Raw genomic sequence first — 24,900 nt, 5'->3', positions numbered from 1 at the left:
GCGGCTGCGGATCTGCTTGGTCAATGTATCTCAATGGGGTGGTGCACACCAGAGCGGCAGGCGTTTTGCAGAAACGAAAAATGCCTGGGTGAGGCATTTTTTGGATTGCGGATGCGTTTCTGCCTCAATGTTAAGTATAGGAAAAACGCAAACCGCTCTGAAAAACGGCACTTCAGAGCGGTTTTGCAGGCGTTTTTGTTACAGAAGCTGTTCAGTAACAGCTTTACTGTAACAATATATGAAATCTACTATACTGAAAACCGCAGCAGCAATCCGCAAAACGCTAGCAAAACGCCTCATAAAAATAAAAAAAAGCGTTTAAAAATCTGCTAGCGTTTTGCGGATCTGCTAGCGGGTTTTGGTGTGCACCAGCCCATATATATGGTTTTTATTTCTAGATTAGCATGGGTGTCGCTTGTTCTTTAAGGCATATTCTTGCTAATAACTGCTTACTAACAGCATCTATTACTCTGCTGCGCAGCCTAAAGGACTAATTAAGTGGTACCACTGTTCAAATCCAGGAACAATATAAGTTGAATGTGCTGAGTGTATGTATGTATGAGTAACCAATATATATTTATATAGCTGGCCAGTAAAGCGATAAACGTAGCTCCGCAGTGTGTTTACTGTTTATATGTGTTTTTACCCAACCCCTTCCCATTCCTTATCCCAGGTTTTTATTAGCTTACCTATTAATAAAATTTGATACATTTTGCATATACACATGAGACCAATTATCTTTATTTAAACTTACTTTGTTACACAGTAGTTTTATACTCTACATATGCACTCCCCACAGAGCTGCAGGGAATCCACTGAGAATGTTGTGCACATTGAGCACAGAGGTGTTGTCTATCACCCATAAACCTGGTTCAAATTGTGCATGAATGTGTAATAGAGGAAGAATCACCTCATTCTCTTGCACATCACAGTTACATTGCCTAGGGCCTGATCCATGTTCAGATTTTAAATGAAGAATGTGTAATAGAGGAAGAATCTCCTCATTCCCCTGCAGAGTACCTGCACATCATTCTTACATGCACCCACAGTTACATTGCCTAGGGCCTGATAGATGTTCTTTGCTCCGGTCTGTACCTTTTACAAGTACTCTTACCAAGGACTAGTTTTAGTCTATGACTAAAGGGAATAACCTGCCTGGCGTTCTATTAAGATCGCCAGGCAGGCTGCGGGAGGGTTTTTTTTTAATAAAAAAAAAACTATTTCATGCAGCCAACTGAAAGTTGGCTGCATGAAAGCCCACTAGAGGGCGCTCCGGAGGCGATCTTCCGATCGCCTCCGGCGCCCAGAATAAACAAGGAAGGCCGCAATGAGCGGCCTTCCTTGTTTTGCTTATATCGTCGCCATAGCGACGAGCGGAGTGACGTCATCGACGTCAGCCGACGTCCTGACGTCAGCCGCCTCCGATCCAGCCCTTAGCGCTGGCCGGAACTTTTTGTTCCGGCTGCGCAGGGCTCAGGCGGCTAGGGGGGCCCTCTTTCGCCGCTGCTCGCGGCGAATCGCCGCAGAGCGGCGGCGATCAGGCAGCACACGCGGCTGGCAAAGTGCCGGCTGCGTGTGCTGCTTTTTATTTCAGCCAAATCGGCCCAGCAGGGCCTGAGCGGCAGGCTCCGGCGGTACTGGACGAGCTGAGCTCGTCCAGACCGCCCAGCAGGTTAAATATGACAGTCTACATATCCTTCTCACTGCAGTTGTCTTTTAAAATTCCTAAGCGTTGGTTAAGAGTTAAGAGACGAATTTCATGTTACATACTTTCAATCAACAAGATTGTAATATGCAAATTAGAGGAGTCGGAGTCGAGGAGTCGGAGTCGGTGGAATAATAAACTGAGGAGTCGGAGTCGGATTTTTGTACCGACTCCACAGCCCTGATAAGCAGGAGTATAATTCATCTTTACTTTAAAAGATTAACAACCTATCACACCCAGTGTAGTAGTAAGGCTTTGATTTGCTGGTTTTGATCGTACACTAAGATATAGAAAAATGGTGGGAGGTTGGTGCAGTAAGAATATCCTTAGTAGTGTTCAACTGCACCAAATAGTAATGTAGACTTTTTACGAGGATGTAAGATAAAAAAAAGTGGAGCTCAGAAAACCATGAACAGTGTTTTTTATCTTTAATATTCTAAATTGCAGAAAATTTGACAAGAAAAATCTTCAATAGTGAAAAATCCATCCATTCAATGACAGTAGTAGGCAAATGAGGCCCACCAAAATTTTGAACAATATAAGGCTTATATAGTTGAAAATTCCGTTGGGCATCATTTGCCTTCTTTACTTTTCTTGTCAAATTTCTGCAATTTTTAATATTAAAGATAAAAAAAAATTATTCTTGGTTCCCGGAGTTCCACTTTTTTGATCTTATATCCTTGTAAAATGTGATCCTATACTAAAGCAGGACGTGATTAACTACCTTAAGACCACTCCACCACCCACGGACATCGCCACGGCGGCAGCCCCAGGGCCGCCTAACGCCAATTGGCGTCAAGTCCTGGAGCTGCAGTTTGCAGGAGAACGCGCGCAGGCTGGATGCGCATCTCCTGCTTGGGGGGTGGAGCTCTGCCCCACCTTCAGTCTCCAATTGGCGATTGACGCTCGGTAGACTGTTAGACGGCGAACCCGCCGTCTAATTAACATGTACAGTGCTGCAATCGGCAGCAGCGCTGTACTGGGGACAGCCGTGTGACACGGCTGTCCCCTCCATATGCTGGGCAGTGATCCGCTGTCATAGGCTGAAGCCTATGACAGATAATCACGCTGATTGGCTGGCGGGGGGAGGGAGGGAGCAGGGGTGAATAAAAAAATAGTAATTTTTATTAAAAAAAACAGACATAAATATTGATTAAAAAAAATAAACACAGGGAGGGCGATCAGACCCCACCAACAGACAGCTCTGTTGGTGGGGAGAAAAGGGGGGGGGATCACTAGTGTGCTGTGTTGTGCGGCCCTGCAGCTTGGCCCTAAAGCTGCAGTGGCCTATTTTCATAGATATAGCCTGGTCTTTAGGGGGGTTTAGCACTGTGTTCCTAAAGTGGTTAAAGCAAATCTATCACTTTGCAAACCTGATCACATTTCTTGAGTTCTCATACACATGAGCATCCCTAGTACCAGTTATCAATGGTTTGATTTATAAGCTACATTACCCAATTTGTCTGTAGTTGATCTTGGCTATAAAGGCTATTTCCACAGCATATTACCACCGTGATAACCCCCCAAAAGTATATCTTCATTTCTCCAGATGCTCTGTACAGCTAGACTAGTACCCTTTCCTTTAGCACATCCTCTCATCTCTGCATGATCTTTCATTTGACCTGTCAGTGTAAGGAGAGGTTCTTAAGCTTAGGAAATCCCTCCCACCAGCCGCTACTTACATTGGACTTTATATTACACATTATAAATAAATTATGTAAATAAACATAGAAATGTGTGAGAAAAGAAACAGGAAAAAGTGTGCATTTCTCACCTCAGACCACCCATTGAAGTCTTATACAAAGCTATACACATTAGAAGTGCAAGAGTAACAGCATACTTGCTAGACGTAGATGGAGTTCGTGTTACCATAGTACATTGTTAAATTGACTTTTTGGTCCATTAAGCCCTATATTCCAATTATATAAATCTTCTAGTAATTACATGGTTGTGGAAACAAGTTTAAAGTAGGGAAGATAGAGAGTTTAGGAGGTATTTTAACAGAATAGCATTCATTTTATTTCCGTAGCATTCAACCTGCATTTTAGAGCATATCTATCAATCTGATCTTTACTAAATATTCACATTTAAGACAGTGCACTTTACATTGGATTTAACCTTTCCTTATCAGAGGCTATAGTTGTGGATTCCATTCTCAGTGCAGTTTTTTATTACCGTAGCTCAGCAGATAAAATGATTATTTAGGAAGCGTTTGATTTCCTCTGAACGTTGCTTAAGAGGATTTTGTCAGAACTCAATTTGCTGCTTCATCGTCCTCTTGGCCAGTAACAACTGCTGAGGCAGAAAGCAAACATTACATGTAAACGTGTGGGATTAGATAAATATTGGCTGGCAAAGACTATCATAAATCCTAATAGAAATCAGAAAGTATTGATCATTGGCACAAATCCACAGCAATCTGGAATTGACCAATCACATCCACTGGCTTATGCTCATAAATTACTGATTGCGCTTGTTGTGTCCTTGTCAACAAAGCTTTTTGAATGTCTTAGTCCTACATGAATTATATTGGCTTAATGCGTACTGTGATATACTGACTCTTACCAGGCATCTCTCATTTTTGTAATAGCTCTTGTGCAGGAATGAAGACAGCATTAATTAAAATCATGAACTGATGTTTAAAAGCTTGTGCAAAGAAAATGCCGAGTTGCTAGTGTACATAGCATCCAAATTGTTGCTAGCGTCTGCTTTCTAACCCACATTAATCCTCAACATTTAGATGCAAAGCAACTAAGCAGAGCAATGTGTTCCCTTCTCTATATGCTTTTAATACGTGAGGCCTGATTTATTAATTGCAAGGAATACTAGAGGGTTGTTTTATGTAAATGAAGGAAAATAAATGGAGAGACAGAGCCCAATCCATTTCACCTAGTTGATATGTTCACATTATAAATAAATGCCTATTTTTTTTTTTTACTATAGTCTTTATTCAAAAAAAAATTTGCGATACATACAATCAAATGCAGTAAAACATAGAGATTAAAATGCTAACAAAGTATCACAATTAAGAGATAAACATATCGCTTCAGAAGTTGGCGTCTGCAGGGTAAAAGAAAGCCAGAAACAGAAGGCGCAAGAAAAAAAAAAAGGGGGTCATGGCGTGGTATTTTGCATGGCTACATTCAAATAGAGAGAGGAGAAGAAGGCATGTGGTGTGACCTGGAAAGGAAGAATGCAAGTCAGTTCGGTGGTGTTTGACCTAATGGGAATCTTAACGTCTAGGGATCCCAAATTTTATCAAAAATGTGTACAGTAGACTTGAGCGTATGGGTGATCTGCTCCATACGGTATATCCACCAAATTTTATGGAGCAACCAAGATGAGGGAGGGTGTTGGCTACACAGATTGGGGATACAAGTTTATTCTGATGTGAGTTGAGATCTGGGCAATCTTTGCTAAATAATGTGGTGCCAATATTTTTATGTACAGGAAAGCCCAGTGTCAAAGTAATTTGGTTAAAACATTCATCCCATGTTTTGGAGACATAAATAAATGCCTTTTAAGCCTCCAGCAATCAAGAAAATGCTGAGAATAGTTTTGACAGTACCTTTTCACCTGCTTTTTGTTACTTTGCAGAGTGCAAAAGTTACTTTAAACAAAAGAAAAAATATATTTCTTAGGAGAAAAATTAGGAGAACAAGTGAATTGGACCAGGCCCACAGTATTGAATCGGTCATATTTTTTTATTTTTATCAAGTGCCTTTCAAGGAGAATTTTTCTTTTCTTTTTTTTTTAAGCAGTGATGTACTGGGTTGGTTTATAGTATCTCCTTGTAGCAATTCACTACAACAATCATATAGACCATGAGGAGGGAGGATGTTAGCTCCTCTTTCACCAAAAGCACCCAGAAACTGATGGCAAACTTCACCAATCTCACAGTTGGGGGCATAGCAATTGACAGATGAGTTGGGGGGGGAGGAGGGGGGGGGGGCATTTCAATGCACAGTAGATGGAACCCAAGTAAATTTTACCAGTCTGCCACCCATTGTATGGTGAGTCTTTATCTAGAATGAGGCAATAATGATTGGAAAGATAAGAGATGAGACAATATCAAAGGTTACAAGTAGATCAAATTAATTGAGCCCATTGCATTTCACCATACTTTAGCTAACAGCTGCCTCTGCATGAAAAAGTGGCTAAATGCAGGTATAGTGTTAGCACGTTTGCTTAAAGACTGACATTATAGGAATTAGCTAAAGACATATTTGACGGGCAGGAGTGTGGCCATGTAATGCAGCAAGCATATCAAATTAAATTAACCCTCTGCACTCCATCATGTTTATCCAACAGCTGCCTCTACATATAAAAATAAAAATATCAATGGTTATATGTTCTTGATGATCAGTGGAGCAAGAGAAAACTAGAGTAGCTGCTTCGTGGGTTACAAGACCACAGATGATCTGGTCGTCAACCAGATGAATGTTTAATGGATTTCATTTTTTTCATGAAAGTAATGTCCCAATATATGCTCCAGGGTCCAGAATGGCTTTGATTTCAAGACATGTTTCGAAGAGCTGCAGATGTTGAGAACGGATACCTACCTAGGTTCTTGCAGAAGGTAGGGTCGATGAGGGGGGTCTTATTGGAAGGCCTCGCAAGGCAGCTTTGAGAGAAGTGACCAGGCCCTTCACAGTAGAGGCACAAGTGTTTCTGCCACATATGATGACAGGAAAGAATGCCCAACTGCATAGGCTCAAATGTATCTGAGGTGGACACTTTAGATATAGAAGGTGATAGTGTTGTGGAATCAGATTTTTTTGCTGAGGGCAAGGCTAAGAATAAGGTCCCTGCTCTCTCTTTGCGTCCTTCCCAAAGTCTGCAATCAGCCTGAGTTTAGAGTTTAATAAGTAGTTAGCTTTCGCTGTTTAGAGTGAGTGAGCCACCTGTATAGAAGGTGGGTACTATGGTGGGGAGTTTGTGGATGGGCATGGGTTTGAGTAGAGGGAAGATGTATGAATAACAGGAGTGGGATCTGAGCAGAGCATGAGTAGAATAGTGTGAGTGGGTCCTACACCAAGTAGAGAGTTCAGTTTGATTTTACTGAAAGGGCCAATGTTAGCATCAGTGTTATGTGTGGGAACTGTATTTTTCTAAGTGGCTAATTTAATAACTTTCAGTGGACACAATCAGTTTTTGCTTTTTTTCTCGGGAAGATGTACGTTAATCACTTTACTACCGTTTTAAAATGGAGCAATAAATGCACTGTATTTGCATATGAATAGAAATTATATACAATTATTCTAGATGACAGCCCGAGTTCTCATAACCATATTGACAGCTGGCATGTGTTCAGAATTGCTATTATTGCTTAGTTTAATCATTTCAAAGTTTCGAGGAAATAATATATATAATGTCATTATAATAAAGCCGACTTTATTATCTCTTGCCTCCTTTCAGCCTGTAAGAAGCTTAAATAATATAGATTTGACTTATTCTTACAAATGCATGAGTCTGCTTGTAAACAAGTGGAAATATGGCCTATTTAGTTGATAAGAAGAAGGACAACATCTAGAAGTAGGTTTTGAGTGGTAAGCTTATGTAACTTGTTTTTTGTGCATACTTAAATGTAATATAACAATTTAATTTAAATAGATATGTACAGTAATTACACCCTCAAAACTCACTTTTTCTGACAAGCATACACTCTAATGCTAGGTACACACCATACAATTTTCTGGCAGATTTACATGCCAGATCGATTATTTCCAACATGTCCGATCTGAATTTCAATCGATTTTCCGAACTTTTTTTTTTCCGAAAACCAATAGAAAAAAAGATTAAAACCGTTCGGAAAATGTATCAAAATTCAGATCAGACATGTTGGCAATAATCGAGCAGAGTGGTCTGTACACGCAGATAGGCACCCAGTATAACAAGTTAGAACTCTTTCTTGAAGAATGCAAACCACACTAAGCGTTGCTTTTTTAGTTGGAGGGATTTTTGGTCTTTTTTTGGTCCCCTATACTTTCCAAGTGATTTTGGATCACCCCGAGCTGCTGTTGTTCTGGTCCAAGCTCTATCCCATAGAGCCATATCAATCACTGCCATGCACTGAGGAGGATCAGCAGTCCAAAACAGGCTGTCTGCATGTTGGGTTGACATGGCTCTATAACATATATGTACCTGTAATGAGGGAAGCGTAGTAGATAAACTATATGATGTTGTGGGCAGATGAAACTTAGAGCAGTGCAGAATGAAGAAATAAGAACATGGCCATATTTACATGGTACAATGTTTTAGGTTTGTCCATTTTCATTACGTGATCAGAATTTTCACCAAGGAGTGGAGCGATAAACCTCTGCAATGCAGGAGTCATGTTATGGCAATGCAGGAGCTGTTCCTTGGCTGGAAATATTGAGGAATTAGAAAGGTGGGGCATTAACAGATGATATAAAAGGGGGGCATTGAGAAAAAGCAACACTGCACCACTGGCACCAAGTCAACAAAACCAGAACATAGTGCCATAGTGGTATTATCGGCATATCTCAGATTGTTAATATTCCTGCTAGCTATTTTAATTCCAGAATGACTCATCCAAACCAGCTTTCCGCACTACATATTTGGCACACACACGTACACACAAAACAAACAAAGAAAAGACAGGCTTGAAGGTATATCTAGTCAGTCTGTGTTAAGGGAACTCCATTAGACATGGGGTAAAGAGTGTGTAGAAGAGAAAGAGGAAGAAATGAGAAAAAGAAGGAAGAAAAAATAAATGCAGAAGGAAACAAACAAAAAAGAAAGAAATAGGTATTTTAGCTGGTTTTGGTACATGCTATGCTACTTTTGCAGATTACCTACTGGTACTCCCCTTTCCCAAAAACCCTTTCCCAATGTCATGGACAATGTGGCTTGGTAATGCTCAGGTGGTAGAACCCACTGCAGTGTATTCCACAATGCCATTATTTTCCAGCTTGCATAGAGAACAAACGGAGAAGGGGGGATGAGGGGCAAGCTTTTTTTCTTTAGATTTTATTAAAACAAATAAAGTATTTTCTTTATATTGTAAAAATTGCAGTCATGTTGTCCAAATACTTTTCCAATACTGTAAATGTATCGTCACAGTAACATTGATTTCCATTGAGCGGACAAGAGCTGCACCTCTCCAGATGGCCAGCGTTCACGTCAGTGATTTTATATACAGCCATCACCTGCTGCCAGTTTTTGCTTAGTAAATGTGCATGTGCTACTTTGACCATTTTCTAGAATTATTTAGACAATGGTTAGCATTGGCAGCCTACATATGCCTGTCCTGGAGGTTGAATTTTATAGAAAAGGTTCTGAATTGTGTTTTAAAGCTGTAAAGCTTAATGATCACATGCCATCAGTGGCAGCCTGCATAGGGAATCTAGTTCATCCTTTACTAATGTTCTGTGCTGCTCTGTTTATTGCAAGTTCAGAAGCTTATCCTGCTAAATTAGTGTGGGAGACACAAAAGTAATTATCTGCCCACTAAATATATGGTGTTATATTAGAACAAAATGCCCAATAGATAATTTGATTAATCACGGTGCAGACCAGTAACAGAGCATCTGCCCGTCTACCAATAAAATTGATTTGCAAGTGACATCTTTTAGTGCACATATTCTTACTGTCATTATCTTTAAATGAATACATGGTATAAAGTGGTACTCAAGGTTTACCGATAAAAGCATTATTGTAGACATTAACCGTTTTCTTAATCGTTGTCTTTACACAGTCATTAACACTTGAACCTTGTTGCTTTTTTACACATGGGGCTTGATTCACTAAGACAAATAGCATGCCTTATCAAAATTAACACGCCTTATCAAAGTTAACGCGCCTTATCAGAGTAGCATAACAAGCTCTATGAACCCGCTGGGGCTCAGGGCAGGACGAGTGGAGCTCTCAACATTGCTAATTAGCAGGCATAAGTTCGTAGCGTTAGCTATGCTACTCTGATAAGGCGTGTTATCTCTGATAAGGCATGCTATTTGTCTTAGTGAATCAAGCCCATGGTGAGGAAAAAATTGGTTTTATGATACAGGAAATGTCACTATGAAAGTTTTCCTATATGAAAATACTATCCACACAGTTTGTGTGTATTCACTGTGTGTTTGCACGGGTGGCTTCCACATGCCCAAAACATACTGAAAAATGAGTTGGTTCTCCCCAAATATTGGCCTTAGACATTAGATTTTGGCTATGGTAGGGATTAGAACAGGCATGGGCAAACTCGGCCCTCCAGCTGTTACGGAACTTCAAGTCCCACAATGCATTTGCCTTTATGAGTCATGACTGTGGCTGTCAGACTCCTGCAATGCATTGTGGGACTTATAGTTCCTGGATTAGAATGTGAGCTCCTCTGAAAGACAGCTAAGGGTACTTGAAGTGTGTTTGTGGGGGAGGGGGTTTATACTTACCTCAGAAGAGGTAAGCATCTGGAAGGTACAGAGGCTTCCCTGGTTTTCTTACACCCCTCCATGCACTGTGACCCTATGAAGATATAACGGCCACACTCCCCTCAATGTACAGTAGAAGTACATCCGCACTGCTCAGGCACAAAGTACTGCCCTGGCCTGTGCAGTAGCATGGAGCCCCGTGCCACGGAGCTCCATGCTACTGCTACTGCACAGGCGCAAACCCTAAGTATATGAGCACGGCTATGAAGGAGAAGAGTGTCCCGGAAGGCAGAGGAGGGGTCTTGGAGGATCGAGGAAACCTTTGGAGTGTCCATCCCTCTATATATGCATGTCATTTTTTTTAACACACAGATTTGATTTTATGACACGACTATGATTCTGCAAAGCACTGTGAAAGATGTTGGTGCTATATAAATGAACATCTGCACAATAATATTAATAGTACAGTGATATTAATAGATCTGAGAGAAATAATGTTCTTAATTCATTGCTCTCTTGCTAAGTAAACAAATATATCTTTACACAAACTATCTTCCAATCCAAAAGATGTAAACTGTTTCTGCTGAAGGCAAAAAGCATACACTTCTCCCTGCATGTATAATCTGGCACTGCAGTGAGTTTTTCATCTCCAGCTCAGACATGAGTAGACTAGGGGGTGGAGCCAGGCGATTTTCAAGCTTGGACTGTTACATGAACTTTCTTCTGACAATTGTAATGTGCTTGGATTTTTTTTTCTTCTTTCAGCCTTTGGCCCCAGATAAATGATGTAGAATGCTGAATGCTGCCATGCACTTCATACACATCTTATTGTCAACAGCAGCCTGTGCTAGTCAATATGAATCCTTGAAATTTAGATTTTGAAGTGGACCTGAACTCTTGCACAGGACACAAGGAAAACGTAACAGAAATGCACCCTGTGTGTTTAATCACTCGTTGTAATTTGATCTCTCCCCTGTGTCACATGACTGCCTATGGCAGATAAGCCCATTTGAAAGCACAGGCTGTAAACAAGAAGGCCTTGATTCACAAAAGCGTGCTAACTTAGTTAGCACGCCTAAAAGCTTTGGGTGTGCTAACTACAGTGCTAAGTAGTTAGCACGCCCACAGCTTTTAGTTATCGCGCGCAAAGTCTAGCGAAAATGGCACACTAGATGCGCCTATAATGTCGCACCGGTACGCCCAAACCGTCGCATGGTGCTAAACTTTGCGCGCGATAACTTAGCTCACTTAGCTTAGCACGACCTAAAGTCCTTTAGGCGTGCTAAGGGCCTTTGCACAGGCGTGCTAACACTTAGCACGCTTTTGTGAATCGAGCCCCAAGTCTTCTTCCATGAATCAGGAAGTAGAAACTGTGCAGATTTATTTTAGGATTTGTATCAGATGTAACAAAGACATGCTTTTTGTTTAAAGGTTACTATGCTGTTGTGTTTCTTTTAGAGCAGAGAGGAGTTCTGAGTTCAGGTCTCCTTTAATATATGATGCTGGCAAACATGCTGGCTGAGTGACTAAACTGATAGATCCAGCTTGCAAAGAGACCAATAAGGTCTAATTCCCACTAGAACGGCATGGAAAAGCATAGAAAATGCATGCATTTTTGTATGCATTTTCCCTACAAATTCTATGCATTTTTAATTCATTTGTATTTGAGCCGAAATTACTGCACAAGTCACTTGCATTAAAATACGTGGGAATGAGCCCTACGGCCTGGAACACACCAGCAGTGCTAAGCCATTTCTAGTACTGGGGGTGGAGGCGCCCAAAAATAGGTAATGTAATGAAACAAAAAAAAAATACGGTGGAGGGAGGTGTCTTTACCACTCCAGATGGAAGAACCCAAACCAGAGGGTTAATGTAAAAAGATTAAATTATTTATTCAGCACGATTAAAAGGACAACGTGTTTCAAGTGCCTTTAAAATATGGTCACAAGCATGGACGCATATTTTAAAGGCACTTGTACTGACCTGAAATAGCGGGCTGAGACCTGTGAAACGCGTTGTCCTTTTACTCATTCTGAAAAATCAACCTCTTGAGGACCACAATGTTAAACCCCCTAAAGACCAGGCCATTTTATGTAAAATAGGCCAACTGAGCTTCCTCTCTGTTGGTGGGATCTGATCGCTCCCCCAGTGTTTATTTTTTTAAAATAAATATTTATATTATTTTTTTATAATACATTTTACTATTTATTTTTTTCTTTCAAATCCCTCCCTTCCCCCAGACAGCCAATCACGGCGATCGGCTGTCATAGGCTTCAGCCTCTCCTGTGTCCCAGGGGGACAGCCGTGTTACACTAGACACTTGCTCTAGATCGCAGCGCTATACATGCTAATTAGATGGCGAGCGGCGACCACCTCTGGGAGACTGAAGGCGGAATGGAGCTTCGCCCCCCACCAAGCAGAATTGCAGAAGTGTGCCCCAGGACTTTACGCCATTCGGCGTTAGGCAGTCCTGGGGCTGCCGCCGTGGCCATGCTTATCGGCGTGACGCGGTCGGCAATAGGTTAATATTTTTACATTAACCCCGTGACACCTCCCTCCACCGTATTTTTTTTTGTTCACCTTCCGGGTGTGGTGTTTTCTACAACTAAAAAGAACCAACCAGAAGTGTGACCATCCAGTTCCAGAGTTGAATACCGAGCGGGGACGGTTATTTCCCCATTGGCGATATACGGTGGTTGCAGGGAGTGCAACCCACCTTTGTGAGTATAAATACTCTTGTACTACAATCTAACATCTAATACCCCACAATACTGCACCATTTGGCTCCTGGTCTCTCCTTATCATACAGGTGACCGTGGTATCCCCACAGTGACCACTTTTTCTACTAAGCCATTTCTAGGTGCTTGCGATTTGAAATCGCAGAGCTGTACTCTTGCTCATGTAATGCTATGGGTCTGATCCTACTTGAGCGATGGGATTTTATAAAAGTCACCCATAGGGCTCGATTCACAAAGCGGTGCTAACCCAGTTAGAGACTTTAGGCGTGATAACCATTGCACCACGCTGGTGAAAAGCCAGTTTAGGCGTGATAAGTGTAGGCGTGATAAGTTGAGGCATGATAAGTTTAGGCATGCTACGTTTAGATAAGTTTAGATCGCACGCAAAGTCCCGCACGCAAAGCAGTGCCATTAAACTCTATGCGAAGTGCACCAGACTTTGCTAGAGCAAAACTTTTGATCAGCTGTGCACTGCGGGACTAACCCAGTTGGTGCTTAAACTTATCATGCCTAAACTTATCACACCTAAACTTAACATGCCTAAACTTATCACACCTAAACTTATCACACCAAGGCCCATATGCAATTCCAGTTTTCTCCTACGTTTTCTCCTAGGAGATAATTTTTCATCTTCTATTTTAAATAATTTCCCAGCATTTTTCAACTGAAAAAGTACTGAGAAGTAAGTGCAAAAGTATTATCGAAATTATTTGGAGTATTTTCTTGCTTGCTGGTGGCTTAAAAGACATTTTATTGACAAATTTAAAAATATCACCTAGGAGAAAACTCAGGTGAAAAAGTGAATTGCATATAGGCCCTAAACTTATCATGCCTAAACTGAGTTTAGGCATGATAAAGGGCTTTTCACCAGCGTGCTAACTGTTAGCACCGCTTTGTGAATCAGGCCCATAGTGTTGCATTAGCACTAGCTTTTCAAATCACTAGCGCCTACAAATGCAGTTTTGGTTTTTGCTGTCTCCTGTACCCATGTGACTATCCTAGTGCCTAGCACTATCATTTCAAATTGAAACCCCACTCCTTTCTTTCTGCCTAGTTTACATATACAGTATACTGTTCATATTTAAATACATGCTTACCTATAATTATACTCAGTACTTTACAGCACATGCCAGTAAATTAAAAAGCATATGTTTTTCAACGTTGTGCAGTATGAAAAGACATCACGATTGGCGTCTTTTAGTTAACATTTCTTTTCTGTACGGCAATTTCAGCTTCATTCAAAATTCATCTGGTGTAAAGAGCAGAGGAATTATGTTATACTATGGCTTTGATTTTAAAAAGAGAGAGAGAGCGCAGTAGTCCATAACAAACATTACCATAGGGCAATGGATATATAATTTTGCCATCAATGTGAACATAACAATTTATATGAGGCTAACATCATCTGCAGACCTTATACAAAAAGATGTGCTTAAACAAATGCAGAAAGCATCATACTGCATACACAGTCACTAAATTATCACATTGTCGGAAGAAGTGGACTGAAGTGTCAACACAAAAATTACAGCCTTTACTGCGAGACATATGGGAATCCTGACAGTAATTGGCTGGTGTGGGGCGTAATCATTTATGGAACTGTGCTGGTCAAAACACTGACATTGCTTTGAAAAGCAAAGGGCCCAGCAGTGACAGTCTTTTTATTCTAACCCCCAATGACAATACCAACAGAATTAACATTACTATGTCAGACCTTTTATATTCCTCATTGTGCAGTTCATAATTCAGTTTAATAGAGAAAACGATATGAATAGAGGAAAATTATGATCTGTATTGCTATTATCAACATAATGGTTAAGGTGGAATTTGCCAATCAGCCACAGCAATAAAACCACTGACAGAGGTTAAATGACATTGGTTATCTTATTACAAGGCATCTGACAAGAGATATATAAGATAGTAGGAAAACGGACAGTTATTGAACGCAATGTGTTGGATGCTGGAAAAAAGGGCAAGCACGAAGGTCTGAATAGTGTTGGTGTTCAAATTTGGAATCCTATATTCTCCCACACTCAACAATTCAGCACCTGAAAAAGTGAACAGGGTCACAAAAGTTCACTTGCAGTTCATGCTGTGCTTCACACGGCTTGGAAGGAGGAAGCATCAGAGTCACATGACAAATTGTGATGCCTTTTTTGAAAATACTCAGGGGCAGAAATAGCAAAATAGCAAGTTTTGTGCAGTGTTCCAAGAATACAGTAGTTAGTATCTACCAGAAGTGGTCCAAAAAAGGAACGCCAAGTGAACCATCACCAGGACCCCTAGGCTCATTGATGTGCATAGCAAGAAAAGGCTATCTTGTCTGGTCCAACACCCCCCAAAGGTAAAAAAACAAAGTACAAAAACTTGCTAAAAAAAAAAGTTTCATGCTCCCCATGAAAGGAAGGTGCAGCAATATATAGTGCATCCCAGCTTGCTGTATATTATAGTGGGTAGCAGCAGACCAATTAGAGTGGAGGTTGTTGTTTTTTTATTTCCTTTAAGAAAAATGCTACTCATCTAGCAGGCAAATTCTTTTTGTCTATAGTTCTTTCTGAGTCAGTGATGCAGAAGGAATATGCTGATCAAGCAATCTATATCAAGTATGTGGTCACTATGTGCATGTGAAAATGTGTGGCTCAGAAAGTACAGACATCAAAGACCAGAATGAAAAACGGGCAGTTTTTTTAAAGGAAAATTATAATAATTCCTTTTTTTGTATAGCGCCTTTCTCCTGTCGGACTCAAAGCGCTTGCGAGGCAGCCACAAGAGCGCACTCAGTAGGCAGTAGCAGTGTTAGGGAGTCTTGCCCAATGAACTCCTTACTGAATAGGTGCTGGCTTACTGAGTAGGAAGAGCCAGGATTTGAACCCAGGTTCCTACATCAGAGGCAGAGCCCTTAACCATTACACTATCCATATTGCAACCTCAATACTGTATACCACTGACTCCAGGTTTCCCTGCAAATCAAGTTTCAGCTGGAAGCTGCTGTCACCTTGTATACACATAGATATGTGTATGTAGCATAGTCTTCTCTTGTGAACATTAAGTAATGGCATCTGGAAATGTTGGCGTCTGATTAAACTGCTAGTAAATTATCAGTTATGTTACCAAGATTTTAATATCTACCACTGTAACCTAATTCACATGCTAAGGGCCCTTTTACACTTAATCAGTTGCTTTCAGTTAAAACAGAAAGAAAACTGTAATGCCCATGTTTTCCTACGGCACCTTTCACACTTAAAGAGAAACTCCGACCAAGAATTGAACTTTATCCCAATCAGTAGCTGATACCCACTTTTACATGAAAAATATAATGATTTTCACAAACAGACCATCAGGGGGCGCTGTATGACTGATTTTGTGCTGAAACCCCTCCCACAAGAGGCTCTGGTACCGTACGGTACTCTGGGCAAACTGCCACAATGTAACAATGACACACACAGGAAATGGCTGTTTATAGCTGTCTGTTAAAGCCAGAACAGCTACATAATCTGCCCACAGTAACAATGTCACCATGTAATACATGTCAGAATGTGAATCTGGGAGAGGAAAGATTTTACAATGAGCAAACTCTGACTAAATCATGTATACATAATTATTGTAAAAATTAAGCACCTTTTTATATTAAATTATTTTCACTGGAGTTCCTCTTTAAAGCGTTTTAACTGAAATCTTTGTCACAATGCACTGCTATGTAAAAAACGCCTACTAACGTGTACCAACCCGTACTAACGCACAGCAACTGATTAAGTGTAAACGGGGCCTAACCCTTTCCTATATATGCCTATACACTAACCTTCCCTCACCTACTCCTAACACTAACTCACGCCTACCTACACCTAACACTAACCTTCCCACCTCCATTTACGGCTAACTCTTTTAGTGGCTATGTGGGGTTTGGCTACATGATATCTGAACCCCGTGTGTCTGTTCATTTACCCCACCAAAAACTCATGCAAGTAAAACTATAAGCATGCATCATACTTTACTAGATGATTCAACTACTGTAGAAATGTGACGCTTGTAGTGCCAGCGCAAGTACTAATTTGGCTGGTACATTAAAACTATGTGCTGAACCTTAAACATTTCCTGCCCTGGAATGCAATTTTTAAGTGTATTAATGGGTAATTTCTGTTAAGTTTGCAGAGTTTTCTTTCTTACACATTATGCACATCATATTGCCTACTGCTTTCTTATCTCTTTACCTGTTTTTGTTATTAAAAAATCAGTTTGACCCCCTTTCCAACCCATTGTCTCCCATGCAGACTAGTACTAGCAAAATCATTTTTGCCTAACTAGTACCAATGTCCATGTCATTATTAAAGGGGCATACCAGATTTCATCTGTAGTTACCCCCACTTCCTCCTGGGCAACATTATGGGGAGGAAGCCTTGTCCTTGACAATTTTTTTTTCCCTTGGTAACTTTTAGCACTCTTTCTTGTAAATATATTATCCACCTGCGTTAGCCTATCAATACTTTTAACTGAATGAGTCTCCAGCAAATCTCCATGTGGTGCTTGAATCTTTATAATAGTGCTGATGACACTCTAGATCCTACTTGTAATATTTTTCCTCTGATGCACTGAAAGTAGGGAGTAGGGAGTTGAAGTTAGCCCCATCTTCACATATCCCCCTGTCATATATAATCCACCGTTGTTGGCCATACCCAACATTGTAATGTACAGGAAGAGATGAGAACAGACCTTACATTAGCTTCCAGTTCTCTGAGAGCCCTTGTACACTTGCAGGTAATTCCTGCATTGCGCTACCATATTTTACCGCAAGGGGCTGTAAAAGCAATAAAAGTCTATGAAGACGTTCACACTTATTGCAAGCAATTGCAGTGCACCAGAGGTATCCGAGCTGACGCAAGGGCAGCAGCATTTTATCACAAGCACCAAACTTAATGCACGGGTCTTTAATTAATGGAAGTCTATGGGCAGCAGAGAGTGTAAACTACAGCGCAGTGTGTTGCAGTACCCATGTGCAGACCGAAGGAAATCCCAGTGATGTACTTCCTGCCTAGCAGAGAGCACTTCACTTAGCAGGGGGCAGCGCTATGCATATGACCCTATTGGCTCACTCTGCCCCAGGGTCATGTGAGTGAGGTATTTTGCGTTGCTCAGCGATGTGGCAGGAGCATCGCAATGCAAAAAACAAGTGTAAAACTGGCCAAATAGTGCAGAGGGCACATTGCAAATAGATGCTGCAGAGCTTATGGCATAGTTTGAAAAGTAGCACATAAAGGTACCCTGTAGTACGTGCATCCCAGAAAAACAGCTGTGTTTGATGTACACAACCATCATTCTTTTATTGTTTTTATCAAAAAAAGAAGTTGAGTTCTGTATGTTATGTTTTGTATGTCAATTATGTAGAAATTCAGGAGTTGAAACTGTGTGCTCAGTATCTGATGGTTTTCACTCCAGAAAGCTTATCCTTCAAGAAAATACTGTTAGTGCTGATGAAAAAAGTATTAAATCTGGCGCTCAAACTATGTTTTGATGCTACAAGTGCGCTAACATGGCTACAACTATGTAACTTGGTTTCTCCCAGATAGTCCTTTTTATGGGTTTACATTCCAGTGCATTTCCAGATGGTATTTATTATTAGCAAGCAAATTACTGCTAAAATATGTATTACGGTCTATAGCTTCACTTGCTTCTTGTGTACTCCTGCCACCTGTGTTGGAAAATAAAGCTTCATTCATTCTGAGATAAATTTCCATCCAGAGATTCATTTACTTTGCTAATAATTCTAGTTTGTGGTTCCGCAGAGCTTAGAATATTGATTTCTTGTATGCACCACAAATACACAAGGGTATTCTTTATTATTCATTAGACATCCTGCATCAACTAGCATTAAGCATTACCATAACTATAAGTTTACAGGGGAGGCGCCCCCTAACAGGGTTATCAGACCATCAGTGTGGAGCCTCACAGCCTGTTCAAAGCAGAAGCAGATGTACATTAATTACTGGCAGCCATGCATAATATTTTAAGGTAAGCTCCATTTCTGTTAAGAAAAATATTCTCTCTTTTTCACTCATATGAAAACACTGTGGCAGAAAACTTAATTGAACTGCTGAGAGGAAGTGCTGAGTGGAATGGGCTCCCTTATATGGCCACATGGTCAGCCCCATTTACTAATAGACATTTGTGATCCATAGCATTCTATAGATGTACAGCCACATACCTTGTCATGAAATCCAGTCTCACTACAGTAAAACAAGGACAGTATTCATAGTTGCTGAAATTGTACCTTCTGTGCATGTTGTTTTTGACTCAAGGGGAAAAGAGGAAGGCAGTCACGCAAGAAGTATTCCATAGTACAGTAAAACCATAGAATACAAGTAAGGTAATTTAGTTACCTGAGGCCACATGTGACATGATGAGATAAACATGTGTATGTACAGTTCAAAACATTGTTTTGCTTGTTTTATTTTGCTGCCTGAAAGAGTTAATTTCTAGGCATGAAAGTGACAGCTTCTGTCTTGTTGGTACCTTGTTGGCAATATAGTAAACATCACTGATAAGCAAATTACAGCCATAAAAAAATTCCTGGCAGAATATAACTTCTGAGAGCAGGGAGCGATAGAAAAAGGTCAATAGTTAATGTATTTTCATTTAGGGACACTGAATAAGGCTGCCACTGATTAGAGACAACAAAACATTCAATCTTCTTTGTAAATGTATAAATCTAAAATAAAACCATGAGATATCTAAAAAGGTAATTTTTAGCAGTAGGAGGGTAAGTACAAATGTTTATCTCATCCGTTTATTTTCACATCGGGTTCACTTTAAGAGCACTTTGCAAGACAAGCAAAAAATGTTATGAAAGTTTGACTTAATAAGCAAGCAGCTTCTTGATATAAAAGCACAGAACGTATACGTGATCACAACTGAGCCAATGGTTCTTTTCTTTGACGCTGCAGGATTGTCCTTCATTTAAGTTTAGGGACTGTAGAATGTCACATGTCTGTGAAATCCTCAAAGTTTCCGCAACAAATTATGCTCGCAAACCAAGATTCCACTGTAATGTTGTTACAATGGAATTGAAATCTGATGGATGTAGGGTAAAATCTAAAGCTGGTTGTAGACTGCAAACCAAAGTAATATTTTGATACTGATGAAGTATAAGTAAACAGGCACTAGATTAAAAGTAATTTAAAGCAGTCAAAGAAAAAACACTAAAACTGCTAGTATCAAGTTACAATTTTCCTACTCAGTAGCATTGCTGGGACCCATAACCTGAATCCTTAGCAGTGGTGCCCTAAATTCACTTTGTGTGGCCAGGCAGAAGACAACATCCTCTGCAGACCATGCCAGTCTTAGGGGATGTGGTGTGATATGGCGCATCACTGGGCATTTCATTGTAGACTGACCTGGCACTTGGGGGATAGTTGTTGCTGTTAAAGACAGGGAGACTGCAGGAAGTAAGTGAGCTAAAAGGTAAGTATGGTATGTTTGAGTTTGTGTATTTTTCGATTTTAAAACGAATGGGGGCAAACTACCTACTACTTACCTTGGGGAAATCTGTTGCCTAGACATGTTACCTGTGGGAACATACTGCTTAAATATGATGTCTGGGTGTACATGCTGCCTAGTTATGTTGTTTTAGGTAAAATGCTGCAAAACTATGTTGTTGTTGTTTTTTTTTTGGGGGGGGGAGGGGCATGTGGCCTCTGCTTAAGTATGGGAGGAAAGTGCATTGACGTTTCCAATACATTATTTGATCTGCACGACCATGCCCATTTTTGCCCCAGCATGCTTAGCACACCACACAGGTGCTCCTCCAATAACAATGCATCACCCAGTTACCCCTCAATTGGTGTCTTTATCTTCTGGGGTCATTACAACCTAACTTCAGGTAGATTAGAAATTATGGCACATATTTCCTACTCTCACTTGTCTTAATTATTACTGGAAAATGTTCAATTTTATCAGAAACTATTTAAAAAAAATCACTGCTACTCAGCTTCATTCCCAACATCTATATCCATATGAGGTGCCAGACTTGTGCCCATAATGTGGGGACAGTAGATGTTCCCGTACTACTATACAGAATTTATCTTTGGGGAGTGGAGCAAATCATCAGTACAAACTTTGAAATGATTTAATAATATGATGAGAAACACTGAATATTACATTGTGAGTGATCCTGAGTGAGCCCACAAAGTCATCAAGAGAACCGAACACAGTGAATCCAGCGTAGGAGACTTGGGCGCAGCTGGCGCCACCATAGGCCGTAATAGGAATTACGGCGCCCACAGGGAGTAACTTTGGCGCCGTCAGAAGACGGAGCTGAAGTTACTTTTAAAACACAATAATTCGGTTTCCAGCAATTGCTGGAAGCCGAATTATTTCATTCCCCACCATCCATGGCGGCCTGGAGGGGGAATAGTATTTAACACGCCTGGGACTTGTGCGCTAGCAGGATCAGCCATATACCGGCTGTATCCTGCGCCCAAGTCTCCTGCGCCGATTCCTCTCGTACGCCAAGAGAACAATTTCCAGCTGTGTTCATTGATTTTCTAGAGGAAACTGATTGATCATGTTTGTGCGCTTCGTATAGTGTGAATGGGCCTCTGTAAAACACAATACCCTTGTGTGATTACAGGAATTGTTACTTTTTATTTAAAACAAAAGTTTGCCTTTTTAAAACAAGGTATTTGTGAATATTCATTTGTAGCCCCTTACACACGCCAGTGACTGCTGGTTCTCCATGAGCTTGCTGGGTAGTCTGTACTTTTTCATTAGTAAGAGTGCAATTTCCTTTAAGTTTCTTTTTGATATACTTAGATTGTGTTTGTATTTTTGGTTATGTATTGTTATCACAAAAAATTATTTTTTCATTGCAGAATATGAAGGATCTGGAACTGAGGTTCACAGGAAACATCCCAGATGTGGAGCTTGCAAGTTTGGGGCTGAGTGTGTTGAAGATGATGAAGATGTAGGGTGAGCAACATACTTTACCCAGAGTACAATCTGCTTATGATTAGTCTTCACGTGGTGGTGGGAGTTTTTTGTGAAATTAATTCAATATAATTACCTTACCATTGTAGCTATTATTAAAGTGTACCTGAGATAGGCAAATCAAAAGATTTGATACTCACCCGGGGTTTCATCCAGCCCCACGAGCAGCAATGTGTCCCTTGCCGTCTTCCTGAGTGCCTCTGTTCTCCTTGTATCGGTCCTGGTAATCTGGCTCCATCACGCCAGTGGGCTCTTCTGCGCATGCATGGCCCCTCTAAGTTTTAAATTATCTCAAGTAAACAACTTAGAGTTCACCTACAGCACAAGTACCAAAGGAAATCCCCTGCCTTCCCCTTCTTCACTGAGCTAAATGTGGTGAGGCTGCTCCTCAGAAGAGCTTCTTCACAACTTTATAAATAACACTTCCACTGTCTGTTAGCTCCACAACAGGGAAAGCGATACAAATAAAAGGTGCTTTATTTCTTTAATGACGTGCATAGCTGGAATTAGCACTGAGTGCATGCATGACCTAACTTGCTTCATGTTTAAGATACAACAGCACACACATAAATACAGCCTATTGCCTCTATGCCTGCTGAGCACCAATTATAAATATATGAAAGTCATTCTTCAACAAAACTAGCTGTTAGAAATACATTTCTGAAATACAGTGAAGACATGCTGCCTTTTTACTATTCCCCAGTGTGTTTGTGGCTATCTAATAGTGAAGAAAACACTTTGAAAAATCTATAATTATGGTCAGTGTGACACAGTAAACCAGCATTCTCCATTACACAGAGACATCCCTTTTGTGTCAGAGGCATGATAGATGTAATGGTCCAGTCACTATTAAGTGAGGCTCTCAATAAAAGCTTTTATTCTCGATAAAGACTGCAGATTAAATGCTGAGGGAAAGTTAGAAACTGACTCAAATGGTAGTTTTCATATCCTTTTTTCTCTGCTCCCCATAAACCAGCATCAGTGGACCAGTTTGCCGTCTGATACCGAAAAGAATAGTGGGGAAAAAATGGCTCTGTAATAACTGATGTATGCATTTTGAAATTGTTAATTAATCTGCATCGGATTATATTAGAAACATTACAACAAAAATTATATTTGTGTGACAAATTGTTTTAGGAGCTGCATCATAATGGGTTAACACTTCATAAATAATTCATAAATGTTTAAACTAATGCCTGAGTGGTCATTATTTGAATTCCATGAAATGGTGCATATATTGCTGGAATTATACTAATAAAGTTACAGATGGAATGATAAATGGTACGCTGCACCTATTTCTGGGCATATTTTTTGACAGTTTGTATCTTTTTGTGTTGTCTGTGTTACTTTTCTGAAGTGTGTGTTATTCATGGTAGGCTCCAACCATGTTGCCAAGGCTGGTGCTTCTATAGGATCAAAATGGGCAATTTCCCAAGGTCCCGAGCTCCTTAGGGTGCCCCACAAGTCTGGGACTGTGAAGGTCACAAGTTTATTGTCAGTACAGTATAAATATGTAAGGAGCCTCCCCATTCAGTTTTGCTCAGGGCCCTGTTTACCTAAAACCATGCCTGCATGTTGTGTTTTCAATCAATAGCAAACTACCATCATTTTTTTATAAGCTGAGAAATGTTAGCTCCTGTGGGCTTTATAAATAAATGCTGTTTATTCTGAAGGAATGCTGAATAGACTTGACAGTGGTGCAATATAGGTTATGATATACATCTGAAAGAATAGATTTGCCCCACTCCTGCTATTATCACCACACAGACAAATGATCTTAGGCAGGGCTCACGCTTATTAAAATTTGTGTGCGTTCTGCAAATGTGTCAAGACACGTTTACTGCACATGTAAGGAAAGTTAATGGAGAATTGCACTTCTTCTAAAATTGGTGTTTGCGCATACATGAAAAGATGTATCTAAAAAGAGAAACTGAGAGCCCAATATAGTGTAGTAAGTTTGAACAAGATGAGGTTATGAAAGAGAGTACAAAATATACTTACAAACCAGGGTTACCTCCAGGCAACCACTGTAAAGGCAGGTGAGTAGATTAAACCTGTCCTCACTCAGGAATAAAAAGTGGCTTTCTGTAGATAGGAAAAAGGGGTATCCCCCTCCACCAAGGGTGGATATTAATTGCTGTGTAGAACGGACCAGAGGCACCAACAGAATAAAAACAAGCAGTAAAACGTTTAAAAATGCTTAGGAGGTAGTGGTGGACTCCTTCAAGCAGACACATGAAACTATCCAAACAAAAATTAATTTATTGGCATACACCAGGGGGTTTGCAACGCGTTTCACAGGATTAGACCTGCTTCCTCAGGCAATAAAATAGGATCACACAACAGTATTCGGTCCAGGTAACACTGAGGTGCCAGGTGTTACCCGGACCGAATACTGTTGTGTGCTCCTATTTTTATTGCCTGAGGAAGCAGGTCTAATCCTGTGAAATGCGTTGCAAACCCCCTGGAGTATGCCAATAAATTAATTTTTGTTTGAATAGACAGTTGCATGTGCCTGCTTGAAGGAGGTAAGTCTACCACTACCTCCTAAGCATTTTTAAATGTTTTACTGCTTGTTTTTATTCTGTTGGTGCCTCTGGTCTGTTCTACACAGCAATGAAAAGATGTACTTCTTGCAGATTTGCACGTAACATACGATTTTCCATTGACTCATTAGGGCCTATTTCCACTGGGGTGCTGCATCAGTTTCCGAATTGGTTGAGGCACTCGTGCTTGTGTGAAGTTCCACCTGAATCACTGCCATGCATGCCTATAGGAATTCGCATCTGTGCTGCGGTAAACTGCAGCATGCTGTCTGAAATGCAATTTAGATGACAAGCCTATTGAAGAAATAGGCAGAGTTACCCTGCTGGAATTTCATGTGAAAAACCGCTGTGAATTCCGCAGTAGCGGAAACGGGCCCTTAACCTTTTCTGAAAAAAAAAAAACATTTAAATATTCACATACAAATGTGAAAAAAATGCACCTGAAAAATGTTCAGTTTTCTGCAATAAGTGTGAATCCTGCCTTTATCTAAGTCTCATACTCCATTTTCATTTAGCGCTTCTGTTTACTTTAGGCAATGACTACAGTGAGTTAT

At 40.4% G+C, this 24,900-nt stretch overlaps 1 protein-coding gene across 4 annotated transcripts in view; it reads left to right on the top strand.

Annotated features, from left to right (window-relative positions):
- Positions 1–24,900, top strand: part of TMEFF1 (transmembrane protein with EGF like and two follistatin like domains 1) — a 312,349-nt gene that overhangs the window by 221,349 nt on the left and 66,100 nt on the right. For all 4 annotated transcript variants that reach the window (XM_068236701.1, XM_068236699.1, XM_068236698.1 and 1 more), the window contains exon 5: positions 21,686–21,782. In XM_068236701.1, coding sequence (XP_068092802.1) covers positions 21,686–21,782 — 97 coding nt within the window. The remainder of the gene's footprint in view (positions 1–21,685; positions 21,783–24,900) is intronic.

The sequence above is a fragment of the Hyperolius riggenbachi genome, chromosome 5, assembly GCF_040937935.1.
Source record: "Hyperolius riggenbachi isolate aHypRig1 chromosome 5, aHypRig1.pri, whole genome shotgun sequence".
NCBI classification, from domain to species: domain Eukaryota; kingdom Metazoa; phylum Chordata; class Amphibia; order Anura; family Hyperoliidae; genus Hyperolius; species Hyperolius riggenbachi.
This window is presented reverse-complemented; position numbering and strand designations above follow the sequence as displayed.